The 12338-nt window shown below is 54.6% G+C and overlaps 1 protein-coding gene across 1 annotated transcript in view; it reads right to left on the reverse strand.

Annotated features, from left to right (window-relative positions):
• LOC111833804 (F-BAR and double SH3 domains protein 2) overlaps positions 1 to 12329 on the reverse strand; it is a 32868-nt gene extending 20539 nt beyond the window's left edge. Inside the window, exons 1-3 of the mRNA XM_023792412.2 lie at positions 12109 to 12329; positions 9978 to 10075; positions 5825 to 5870 (exon numbers count right to left, since the gene is read on the reverse strand). Coding sequence (XP_023648180.1) covers positions 5825 to 5870; positions 9978 to 10075; positions 12109 to 12129 — 165 coding nt within the window. The 5' untranslated portion in view covers positions 12130 to 12329. The remainder of the gene's footprint in view (positions 1 to 5824; positions 5871 to 9977; positions 10076 to 12108) is intronic.
• Positions 12330 to 12338: the final 9 nt, after the last annotated feature.

Consider the following 12338-nt stretch of genomic DNA (forward strand, 5'->3'; position numbering starts at 1 on the left):
GGAGCAGTCGTGTCGTAACTCGGCAATAATGGGGGTGGGGAGGGGAGGGGGGCAAAGGTGGCAGTTCCTGGGAATGTTATTGCATTAAGAACTGGTACAGGGACAAGGCGATCCACAGTCACAATCTTGGGGAATTACATATTTTGTAAAAAAAAATCCACAAAAGGGAACAAAAGACACCAGTTTCTACTAAATATCAGAAGCCCAAACTGTTATGACAGAGAAGGGGAAAAAAAATCACCTGCCCCTCCCACCCCCAGTCCCTAAAACGAGCCCCTTCCTCTCAAAGCCTCCAGCACACCGACGAATCAGCAGCCACTGTTCACAGACTCCTCCTCCGCCACCATGCCAATCTCACCACCCCCCACCCCACACTTCCATTAACCCCTCCCCCAACACCCCCATGAATGAGTTCTGGTCACATGTCCCCATGAGGAAGTAGAATTCCCAATCCTAAAACAAAGATCCTTCTCCCTTCTGCCCCCATTGGCACTGCAAATACCCTAAGGCATCGTGCAAGAACACAACAGCAACCTGTCCCACCCCCTCACCCGCAACTACAAACTGCCCTGTGTGCCTAAAAGGGACGTGTTCAGCAACTACAATGTAAACCAGACTAGAAACACAAACCTAAAGTAACATCCTTCCTAAGCTAGCAGAGGGGATAGTGCTTAAAGACAGACCTATAACCTGTTGGTGGGGCGTTCACCAACAGGGCCACGGAAAGCCAAGCCCAAGCAAAGCCCAAGCAAAGCCCAAGCCAAGCCCAAGCCCAAGCCCAAACCCAAGCCCAAGCCCAAGCCCAAGCCCAAGCCAGGACAGCCCCCTGCAATCACATAAGACATTCAGACTGACCGTTACAGGGTGAGGACCTGTCCTCTCACCGAATCCCAGCACCATGACCCAGAGCGGCACAACAAAGCAGGAAGCAGGTGCAAATATGTCAGCGGAGCAAATCTGGGACTGAGCCCAGCACTGCATACCTCTGATGCTAACTCTGAGCATCTATTTACTAACTGCATCCACCCCCCTCCCCCCCACGCGCACAGAGTGTGAGACTGTACAACATACAGAACAGGCAGCTTTTAATATTGATGATTATGAGAACGCACCGGTGTATACAGTGACACAAGCAGACACAGACAAAAGCCACACAACTTAACATACACTGAGATCTACAAGACACATGGAGGAACAGTAGAGTGTGTGTGTGTGTGTGTGTGTGTGTGAGATGCATCAGCAGGCCTGCTGTAACTGCATGATTGATGCCCCCTTTTAATCATATCTAATGCAATTACTGGGCATGGCTGGGCTGCTCGATTTGTTCTGGACAGGTGGCCTGGCTGTCACCGGCGGATACGGCGCACGGCCGCGTCCACAATGCCGCTACACATGATTATGCAAATGTAGGGATCACCGCCCCACTTTCCCAGGAGGGGGAGCTGGCGACGGGGGCGGGGCCATTGTTCCCTAGTCATGTGGAAAAAACAAGCTAGTGGTGGGAGCCCCCCCACCCCCCAAACTGGGGGCTTCAGGATGTTGCAGCCTTCAAGGTCAAAGGCCGCCGGTATGAAGGGTTCTTACATAGTAGCGGGCTGGTGTGGCACATGAGCGCACCTAAATCCCCCCACCCCCCCGCCGTCCCATAGGCTCAGTATCGCCGCCCTGGCCTGTAGGCCTGGCAGCACGCCCCAGCGTCACATGGCATGAGGGAGCGATGACCCAAAACAAGGGGCAGGTGTAGCTGCATGCGTGTCTCTGTTCCGTCACCCTGTCATCTCAACCGGCCACGTTGGCCTTGCTGACTCAGGCCACCGCTCTCCCAGCGAAGGGCTTGTTATCGCAGCTGCTGGGGGGGGGGGGGGGGGTGCTGATTACCTGTGCTGCCAGCTGGAGCTGCCTACACCCTAAACGTGCTAAACCCCCAGAGATGTCATCTCCCCCACCCTGAGCCATGACATGTTAGGGAGCGTCTCATCCTGGCTGCAGTAAATGTCAGCAGATATATTTTTGTCCTAAATTGTCCTGTTTAGAATGTTCTGTTTGTGTACTGGGTACTTTTAAAATCTGTTTATACCATGCTTACTTGTCTGCTCTACATGTGCTGTCTCCACACTTTCTCTTATTATTCAGTACATGTTTGTCTGCCTGCCCTTTACATATATCACTGCTGTGTGCAGCAGAATCACTGCCTGCGATCAGCAAAGTTAATCTTAAATGCTTCCTGGTCACCAGGACGACCCGCCCAACACTCAGGCCGCGCCAGCCGGAGGCGTCGACACCTCGGAGGACGGGTGGATACGGCAGCCGCTCCGCATCATTCCACACGGAGGTTCCCAAACACACCCCCGTACATTATAAAGGTCGAAGGTCGCAGACTTTATCTAGTCAGTGTAAGTCAGAGGGGGTATTTCCCAGCTCACGGATGCTGTAGTCATCCGGTTACACTGGCAGGACACACTGTGCTCAGAGTCTGCTACCCAGGGTGGGGGCGCGTTAGCAGTGGAAAAAGCTCCTCCCCCCCTCCCTGGCTCCCCCCTCCCAGTCTCTCTCTCTCTCTCTCTCTCTCTAGTGAGCATTTACATGGCAGGGCCATGTTCTCCCAGCACCGGGTCCCAGTTTACGCACTATCAGCACTTTCTGCTACAAAACAGCTCCTGGTCCCAGGGAGTAAATGCCCCTTAAGGACACTTAGAGCTGCTACTCCACCACCAGAGGGCTCTTCTCCTCTTACACAGCGTCCTGCTGCATCACATATCTAGCAGTAAAACGAAGATGGAACCAACATCTCAGCTCTGAATAATCACTGGGCGGTTCAACGCCATGCATTAAGTGACAGCGGGTGGGGAGGTGAGGGAGGAGGGCTGTTGCCAGGCAACCCACCCTAAAATAGGTGCAAAGACAGAAGGAAATGTCAGGACTTTACCACCGAAAACAGAGTTGATGCAGCAACAATTCTGGACACCCAGGAGAGCGAAAGCCAGGAAAGAGAGAGAAAGAAAAAACAGGAAAGCAGCAACCAGCCCTTATTAATACGTGGGCTTCTGGACCAGCGTTAGCATAGGCTAACAGCGGCAAAGAAAGCATTGATTGGACCTAATGGAGGCGGAGCCCTTGAGGGAATTATCCTCGAAGGGGCGGGGCCCCAGAAGGCCTTAGTGTCGGAGGCGGCGGGGCCCCGGCAGGCCTTTGTGTCGGAGGAGGCGGGGCCCCGGCAGGCCTTAGTGTCGGAGGCGGCGGGGCCCCGGCAGGCCTTAGTGTCGGAGGCGGCGGGGCCCCGGCAGGCCTTAGTGTCGGAGGCGGCGGGGCCCCGGCAGGCCTTAGTGTCGGAGGCGGCGGGGCCCAAAATGGGCATCAGGCTCTGTGGACCCTGGAATCCCCTCTAGAAACCCCTGTATTTAATGACATAGAATATCCCAAGGAGAAATGGCATCTCCACACCCGTGGGCTGCCTACAGCTGACTGGGGCCCCTGGGACAGAGCCTTACTTTGGCCGTCCCCAGGGCCAGAGCCCAGGGCCAGAGCCCAGGGCCAGAGCCACAAGAACAAGGGTGGCTCTGTTTGCTGGGACGCCGTAAAACAATGTTTGTTTGTGTGGACAGCTGTGTGGCAGCAAGCTCAGGAGCGAGAGAGGGAGAGCGAGAGAGGGAGAGCGAGAGAAAGAGCTGGGGAAGGGGCGGCCCAAGGAGGACAAAAGTGAGTGGTGGCCGGGGGGGGGGGGGTTTGGGGCAGTAAAATGGCTGCGTACAACTGGATGAGTTACGGCTGCACGATACAGGAATGGACAACAGTTTACGGCCCCAGACGTCCTGCTGCACATTGCCACCTGCACTGGGGCTCCAGATACGTCAGCATGACCAACAGGTGGCGCAAGACCTATGCTGGCTGAGGCCACAAAACAGGAAGCATAGAAGGGGACCCAGCTTCCAATATCAAAATAAACTGGAGAGATTCAGCAGGTTAACTACCAGGGAACTAGTCTCGCTTGGTGGATTACCAGGTAAATATTTTACACACCTATAGCACCATGGGATGAACAGTGTGCGTTTTTTTTAACTTGAAGTTTAATGGTGCGTTCGATTATTTCTCTCCAAGTCGGAACTCGGATGAAAACGTCACGAAACGTCACGAAAAACGTCACTTCCCGTCGGAAACACGCCCCTTTTATGACGTTGAAGTCGGACCAGATTTTGTTGCCCGAGTTGCCCCTGTGACGTAATTTCAACATGGCGACTTGGTTTGTTTGTAGTTTGTTTACCGATTGAAAAAAGAATATCGCTATGAATGTACTAAAATATTTTATAAAGCTTTTAATGTGGTTTGACTGGTTCGTGTTTCTTGTTTGTCTCTCGGAAAAATCTCCATTTCTCCAATTTCTCCATTTGGAAAACTCCAAACCTGCTAAAATATAAAGCAACAACACACAGCCACGTGTTCATGGAGGCAGTCATGTTTGTCCCGAGATGTGGGTAGCTCGAACGGGAGATTGTCGGACGTGATGTCACTCAACTCGGAATTTCCGAGTTCCGAGAGAAAAACGAACGCACCATTAATGAACAGTCCAGGCTTAGTATGCTGTATGAAACCATTAACCACTATACCACCTGCTGTCCAGAACCTGGAACTACATATAGCAGGATCCTGTCAGTGCTTAATGTCTCACATGTCACAGGGGTCCTGTTTTCCCCCTACCCATAAAGAGAGTGGGAGAGGGGAATATATGCCCCCCCCAACCCCTCCAACTTCTGGTGCTGAACAGAAACACTGTTCTCCAAATTTCAAATAAATTTACACATGGAAATGAGGCAGCGCTCCCACCGGGAGTGAGGGGCAGGGGGCCGAGCAGAGAAAAGGTCTCTTATGAGCATCCCGCAACGCCCAGCCACAGCAGCGAGGGAATCAGAGGGGCTACAGCTGTGGCTGGTGAGGGAGGGGCTTACGCTGGAAGCGTGTTCAGATGGGCTGAGGCACACACACACATGCATGCATGAAACGTTACGAAGGAGAAGGATCCCGGCTGCTAATTCCAGGATGATCTGCCACCGTGACTGTAAGGGGGGGGGGCGCGTCCCGCCTAAGCCGCCGTAACAGTAAGGAGGGGGGCACATCCCGCCTAAGCCGCCGTAACTGCAAAGAGGGGGGGGGGTGTCCCGCCTAAGCTGCCGCGATTACAAGGGGGGGGGTGGGGGTGAGTCCTGCCTACGCTGCCGTGACTGCGAAGGGGGGGGGGGGCGTGTCCCGCCTAATCCGCTGTAACTGTGTTGAGGGGGGCGTGGCGCTGCCTATGGCACAGTGACTGCGGGGGGGTGTGGCCCTGCCTACGGCACAGTGACTGCGGGGGGGGGGGTGTGGTCCAGCCTACGGCACAGTGACTGCGGGGGGGGGGGCGTGGTCCAGCCTACGGCACAGTGACTGCGGGGGGGCGTGGTCCAGCCTGCACCACAGTGACTGCGGGGGGGTGTGGTCCAGCCTGCACCACAGTGACTGCGGGGGGGTGTGGTCCAGCCTGCACCACAGTGACTGCGGGGGGGTGTGGTCCAGCCTGCACCACTTGGTCTGCTGTTGCCTCCAATATTTCAGGCAGGGCTGTGGGACACTGGGCACGTCACACAGGAGACCTGGACAGCTGACAGACTCAAGTTGCCAAAATAGGCGCGAAGCGGGATCTCTGGTTACACAGCAACAAATGGCGCTGAGAGAAGCGTGCGTGCGCTCGCCTGGGGCGTCCTGCAGGTGGCAGCGTGGAGGCCAGAATCAGGCGGCAGGTGGCGAGAGTGACCCCGTGTGTGGTCCAGCCCTCCACCCCACAGGGGCACGTTCCTACCTGTGTGTACTCCCTCTCGATGGCAGCCTTCTTCTGACTGTAGGTCCTGCAAGAGGGAGAGACAGAAGACAATAAGGTTCAGGTTACAGGGAAACAAACGCTCAGTACTTTAGGTTCAGCAGCGACACGCTAATTATTCAGTGATACATTCTGCCTGTCTGGCCCTTTGTGCCTGTCCAGGACGCCACAGAGAGGGGGAGCGAGTCACTCCAAAAAAATCTGTTACGTCAATGTTTTTGTCCCGTGAACTCATGTACTCGATGTTCTGATCAGGAGAACACATGTACGGAACCATCAAGAGAGATTTTTAACCAATGAGAAGCATACAGGGTGGAATCAGGCCCATCCCGTAAAAACCCAACACCACTGGAGGACGAGAGACCGGGGGTGGGGCTAGTCTACAAAATGTTGTTGTGACCTGAAATAAGGCCACGAACAGGCATAAGACCCTCTGGGCAGAGCCTGCACTCCGAAGAACACACAGATGTGCATGCAGAGGAAGCGAGAGGGAAAATGACACCATGCATTCCAACCAAGAGCCTCCTCTCTGCTGATTGGGGGACAGAGAGCACACCCACTACCACCTGGGGACCCCCCCTCTAGAGGGAGACAGAGAACAGAGAGATTGGGGGGGGGGGGTGGGGAGTAAAGGAAAGAGAGAGTGAGGCAGGCAAACTCAAGGAGGGTGAGAGAGAGGAAGAGAGAGATATGCAGGGATTTTCCCCTGGTGCCTGAACAGGTATCAACAAGCCTGGATACACAAATAAATACCACTCAGCTCTGCCTCAAGGCTACGCAGAAAGGATGGAAAAACACTCAGGATGAACACGACACCCACGAGATGCACTGCCGTTCTATTCCAGCAAGCCAAGCGTCGCCTGGCTCGGCTGCACTAGCGCCACGTCCCTGATATCACTCTCCGTCGACGTGGGGATGCATCTCAGCTGTCAAAGCCCTGCTTCCTCAAACGGGGAGCTGTCATAGTGACACAACTACAGCTGTCACATGGGACAGGGTCAGGGGCCAACTGGCGTGGGCTTCATTACTCACATGGAGACATCGAACAGCCCTCTCTCCAGAGCTCTACAAACATTTGTGGTTAGAAAAAAACCCGTAAAATATTCATTTATTTCTTTTGGGTGAACTTTAAAACCCCAGCAACTATGTATGAGAACTTTTCAGAAGACTGATGCCAAACAATGACCTACAAGAACAACAGCAATGTTTGCTCATGACAGAGTAAGAGTGAGAGTGAGAGAGATGTGACGAGTATGGTAGGAAGCTGAGACGCATATGAGGGGCTTGAAGGTCCTCGAGCAGGAAACGTGTCATTTGGGACGTCATAGCAATGTGCATCACGGTGATTTGTTATTCTGGTGAGCGAATTTCTCAGCTAATCCTGAAATTGTGCATGCAGTGGGTGGGACGTGGACTTATCACCATGGTGACAGACAGCAGGGCTGTGACTGGTAGCCGGACCATGGAGGTGCATTAATGAAGAGACCAGAGCGAAGGCAGGCAGGCAGGAAGTGACACAGCAGGTGACACGAGATGGCTCTTACTGGAATGACATTTAAACATGTCATTATTCAGATTTTCCCACCACAGAAACTCAAGGACCTGTGCAAGGAGCCCATGACAGCGTGTGATATCCACACGTCAGGCCGATCGCCCATAGGGGGCGTGTCCGTGCGGCTCCGTGCTGGCGTGGCTGATGCCGTCCCGCCACGCGGCTCTTTGTGTCACGTTATCACCACCACTACCAAAGTAACGCCGTCCCGGCTCCGCTGCAAGATTAAACTGCTAAGTCCCCGTTTTCACAAGCGAGATACTGGACACGTCACCTGCTGCACCTAAGTGAAGGACGACCGTCTCTATGTGCCTGATGTAACGGTGGCTGTCACAAGGCCACATTTCCATTTTCTGTGTTTAGTCGACGTTCAGTGGACACAGCAAGATTTTCACCGACCTCCTGGCTTCCGCATCGAAATGATGGTGATCCACATCCGGCCCTGATTTCTGGTCTGACCATCTGACTTTCCCAAATGCTGGCCTCTTGGGGAAGAAAAAAAGAAAAGACGAAGACCGGACGGATGGTTTGAGGTCCACTGTGGAAGAGAAGGATCCGCGGAGGTTCATTGGACCCACCTGTAACCATTACTGGCACAGCTTGTCCCAGAGAGGCCAGAACACTCAACTCCATCCGTGCAATCAACGCTGATCCCGTAGTGACGGGGGGCTTTGCTCCCCTGAGCCCCGGGGTCAAGTGTGGCTTAAGAGGTGCGGGGGGCTCTGCTCTCAGCCCGAGCACACTGTGGGGGGGCGTGCATGCAGCTGCAGCAGACCAGGGGCCTGATCACATTGAAAGACAAACGGGTCCACCTAGGAAGGACGCTTCGGTCCCTCACTCCTCTCCCTTTCTGTCTGTCACTCCCTCGTCTCCCCCCCAGCGGCGGGGGGGAGAAAACAAATCCTCCCTTTGATCTCTGCAGACCCCCATTCCATCCCCTGACCGCTACACTCCTGTCAACAATGGCTGCCTTTCCAGTCCAGGGGAGGTCGGATCTCTGTGGCCGGGACCGTCTTCCCTCCGGTCCAAAGTGAATGACAGCGTTGCAGCCGGCCTTCAAGAGTGTAATTAAATGATCCGAGATCTGGTTACGCTCATGACAGCTCACCGTGAATCCCAGCGGCCTCTGTGGGACTCGTCAGCATTTCTGCGGGATTCTCACAAAGGAGCCCCGCTAACTATTGCCCGCTAAGTACGAGTTAAACTGTTGTTTTAACTGAAAGCCGAGAGAATGCTGGGTGGCGTGGATTTTTTACGGATGACAGGCGAGTCCGTTCACTTTTTCTGTCACCATAAGATAGTATCTATGAGCCTTAGGGACCGAAGCAGAGACCAAGCACAGCGCGCTCTGGCAAAACAGGAAACCCAAAAGCCGTCGCGACACGGAACCAGGAGGTGCGGACGAAGTTGAACCACACAGCCCTGCGTTTTATTGTCCCAAACAGGAAAGAGTCACGGTCAGCTGACCCACTCAAAATAGGCAGCCCTGGGCAGGACGAGACGGGTCGGGCCACCACGGGGTGGGGGGGTCCAGTCACAAAATGACAGGGTGCACAGAAGCAACCGGGCTCCACCCACAGCTCTATGACATCAGCACCTCGACAGCACACCCAAAGGTGTCAGTGACGGATCTTCCCTGGGGAAAGCCCCTTTTTCAGGCAATGTGACTGAACCACCACGCCAGCAGGAACTGGGTGAGGCGAGATCACCTTGACAGGGTGCAGTCTGTCCCTAGTGACCTCTAGATAATCAAAGGAACAACCTCTTATCGGCGATGGTCGTTAGTCACTGCTTCACCTGCGGGCAAAATTGGCTACGAGCTCCGTGTTTCTGCAGAAGTCTCCGGCACCTGAGCGTGGAAACAGCCGGATGCGTAGACTCTAACTGCCCTTCATCCGGCCAACCCCTTCCGTCACGTGTTTGGTGAGGTCACACCCGGCCGGCGACCCCAACCGTGACTCGTACACGCCAATGCGGCAGGAACGCCACGTGCCACCCGCTGCCGATGGCACCCGGAGACGTGGCCCTTGGCTGACCTGCACTCGGCCAAATCTGCCTTTCCCACTTTAATGAGCGTGAGGGATTAATTAGGGTTAATGAGAGCTGATCTGCTTTGTGGATTACGATTTCAGATATTCAGGGTTTGGAGGGCGAGCCAAACTGAAAAGCTCCACGCTGCCTCGTGGACGAAAACGGCAGCGCTAGACTGAGCCAAGGGGCGCGAGACACTGGATGGAGGGCAAATATGAACGCGGGGTTAAAATGCTGGCAAATGGACCACAGCCACAGACTCGGCCGCTGCCAGAAGACACGCCCCCTATGGGCGATCGGCGGGACGTGTGGATGTCACATGCTGTCACTCTGTCAGATCTGGCTTTGCTGGACTCTCAAACACCCCCCATACACCCTGAACTACACAGGGAGCCATTAAACCAGTTCTTCAGCACATACTGAGCACCACCTTCCCCTGATCACCACATGGGGGGGAGTGGTTACCCCCAGAGGAGAGAGGAAATGAAAGTAGCAAGCGGAGGTGTTGGGCCCCTGGCTCTGTGACGCCCGTGTCCATGTTGGGCCGGTTACCTCATGTCCTCCAGAAGGTCACACTCGCTCTGGTGTTTGATGTGCAGCCGGGTCAGCTGCTCCACGTGAGTGTTCTTCAGCTCCTGAGTCACCTTTACCTGTGGGGGGGGGGGGGGGGGGGGGGGGATGGGGGAGGAGATTGTGAGGCTGAAGATCCACAGTCACACACGGCCCTAACGTGGCAGAGTTCACTAGGGGCATATTTTACAACCAAACATTTCTGGGCAGTGATGTCAGCCCCCTTCCCCATTCTCTGGTTTTGATGATAACTCCACCGGACACACCCTCTCCACCAGCTGATAAACCACACTTTATAGGCTGCTGATTTTATCCACTGAAAATGGGAAGTCTAGTGGGAAACAGGGGGGGGGGGGTTTAGCCATGACCGTGGCCTGTTTCCTGAACCCTCTTCATGTGATGGCAGGGGGCGGGGAGAGAGATGGACAGATAGACTATCAGGAATACGGGTTGCTGATAGGATGCTAAGATCAGGAGATGGGCACAGAGTCCAGCCAATCTGAGGCCTCCGCCTTCTCCTTTCTTCCTGCCCCATCCTCGTCACCCAACAAATCACTGTACTCAGCATTTTCCCATAATCAGCATGTCCCCTGGCTGCTCCGGCTGCCATCCCCGGGTCCCTACTCTGACCACACTGTTGCTTTAAAAGGTATTTTATACTCTCGTTGCACGTGACAGGAGGAAATCCATTAGAGAACCTCTAAACTGCACAGCAAGTAGGGGCTGATGTTACACAGTAGGATTAGGTTCAGCACGGCCGCTCCGTGCACCTGTGACCCTGTGGTGAGCCTGGAACCCACAGACATAGACACAAGCATGCAGACAGGTACTAAACATGACTTTTGATGCAAGATCAGTTGGATGGAGGAGAACAAGCCATCCAGGGCCACCAGAAATCCTGCCAGCTGCAGCATGAGGGTCTCACAGAGAGCTGCGCTGTAAATATTTAATGCAGACCCTCTTCCAGGTATCTAAATAAACTAAGCATGGTTCACAGCAAAGCTCTAGTAACATTCCAACCATGATTGCATAAGTCAGTAATTCAATCCAGGGTAGAAACCTTACAGGTCAAATGGAAAATAGGTTCAAAAAGCTTCATGGACATAAACGCACGGACATAGCGATCATTAATAATGAAGGTTATCTGTTGTGCTATGTTTTTTAATAATAATATGCCTACGTACTCCATCCAATCTCCTGACAGCACCGGCCAGCCCAGAAGCGGCAAACAGGTACAGCCATGTTGGTAAATTAATCAATGAGACAATAAGAGGCGATGAAAGCGGCGTGGAGCAACTGAGCCATTAAAGGCGTTTAACCCCTCAATTAAAGGGCTGATCGGTAACCAGAAGTGACAGGGACCGCATCCTCGCCCGCCGGGCGCGATCACCCACCGTCTTCTCGTTTATACAACATCAACGCATAAACACATGTCACCATTTAGGAGTCGCTGATCGAAGCAAACATCCCCAAGCTTTGTGAAAGCGTGCGGAATAAAGCCCCCTTACTCCGGTGGTGTGTAGACACATGAGGAGTGGTGATGGGGGAGGTAACGGGACACGGCTCGGTACTGGGCCGGGAAAGGAGGCGCCCGTTCGCTGCTCCTCGCTCCTTCTCTCCCTGTTTAATGTATATATTCTGGTTACTCTCCTGTTACCACGTCTCAGACGCCGCTTTGATCTCGTCATGTTTCCTTCCTCGGCTGTTACATTGTTCGCCCGTGACCCTCCAATCGGCTCCCCCCAGCAGTCCGCACTCGGCACCGCGACCCCTGGAGAAAAGGGGGCCCGAGACCACAAGGTGTCAGGAGGCTGGAGGGGCGCCGGAGACCCGGCGTGTGGAAGCCCGTCAGCCGGCTTGCAGTGCACTCCGGCGGGGCTTGCGGTTCGCGACGACGGCTAGTCTGGGGGGTGGTGCTGGGGGGACTAGTCGTGGAGCGAACCAAGCAGCCACCCGCAATCGCGAAATAATCGCCCGTGGTAACAAAAAAAGGCACGCGACGCTCGAGATCTGCTCGTGGGAGACAGCAGAGAAACGCCTCGCGGGTCACTCCGCGCGCAGACGGAGGTCCGGTCCGATCCGGGCCGGAGGGGGGGCAGGGAGGAAAGCTTACCTTTCTCGGCGGGGGCTGCATGTTGGAGCACTGACATGAATGGTAATAAATCCCGTTTAAAAAAAAAAACAGCGAAGAGCGGAGGAAGCCGCGGGGGTGTCCCCCGAAGCGGGAGCGGAGGGCTGGGCGAAGACGAGCAGTTACGCCGAAGTCCGAGCTCACTCAGGCGGCCATGACTCTCCGACTCCGGGCAGACTCCGACTAACACTGCGGCGGAAAGAAAATAAGAG

The sequence above is a fragment of the Paramormyrops kingsleyae genome, chromosome 17 (genome assembly GCF_048594095.1).
Source record: "Paramormyrops kingsleyae isolate MSU_618 chromosome 17, PKINGS_0.4, whole genome shotgun sequence".
Classification (NCBI taxonomy): Eukaryota; Metazoa; Chordata; class Actinopteri; order Osteoglossiformes; family Mormyridae; genus Paramormyrops; species Paramormyrops kingsleyae.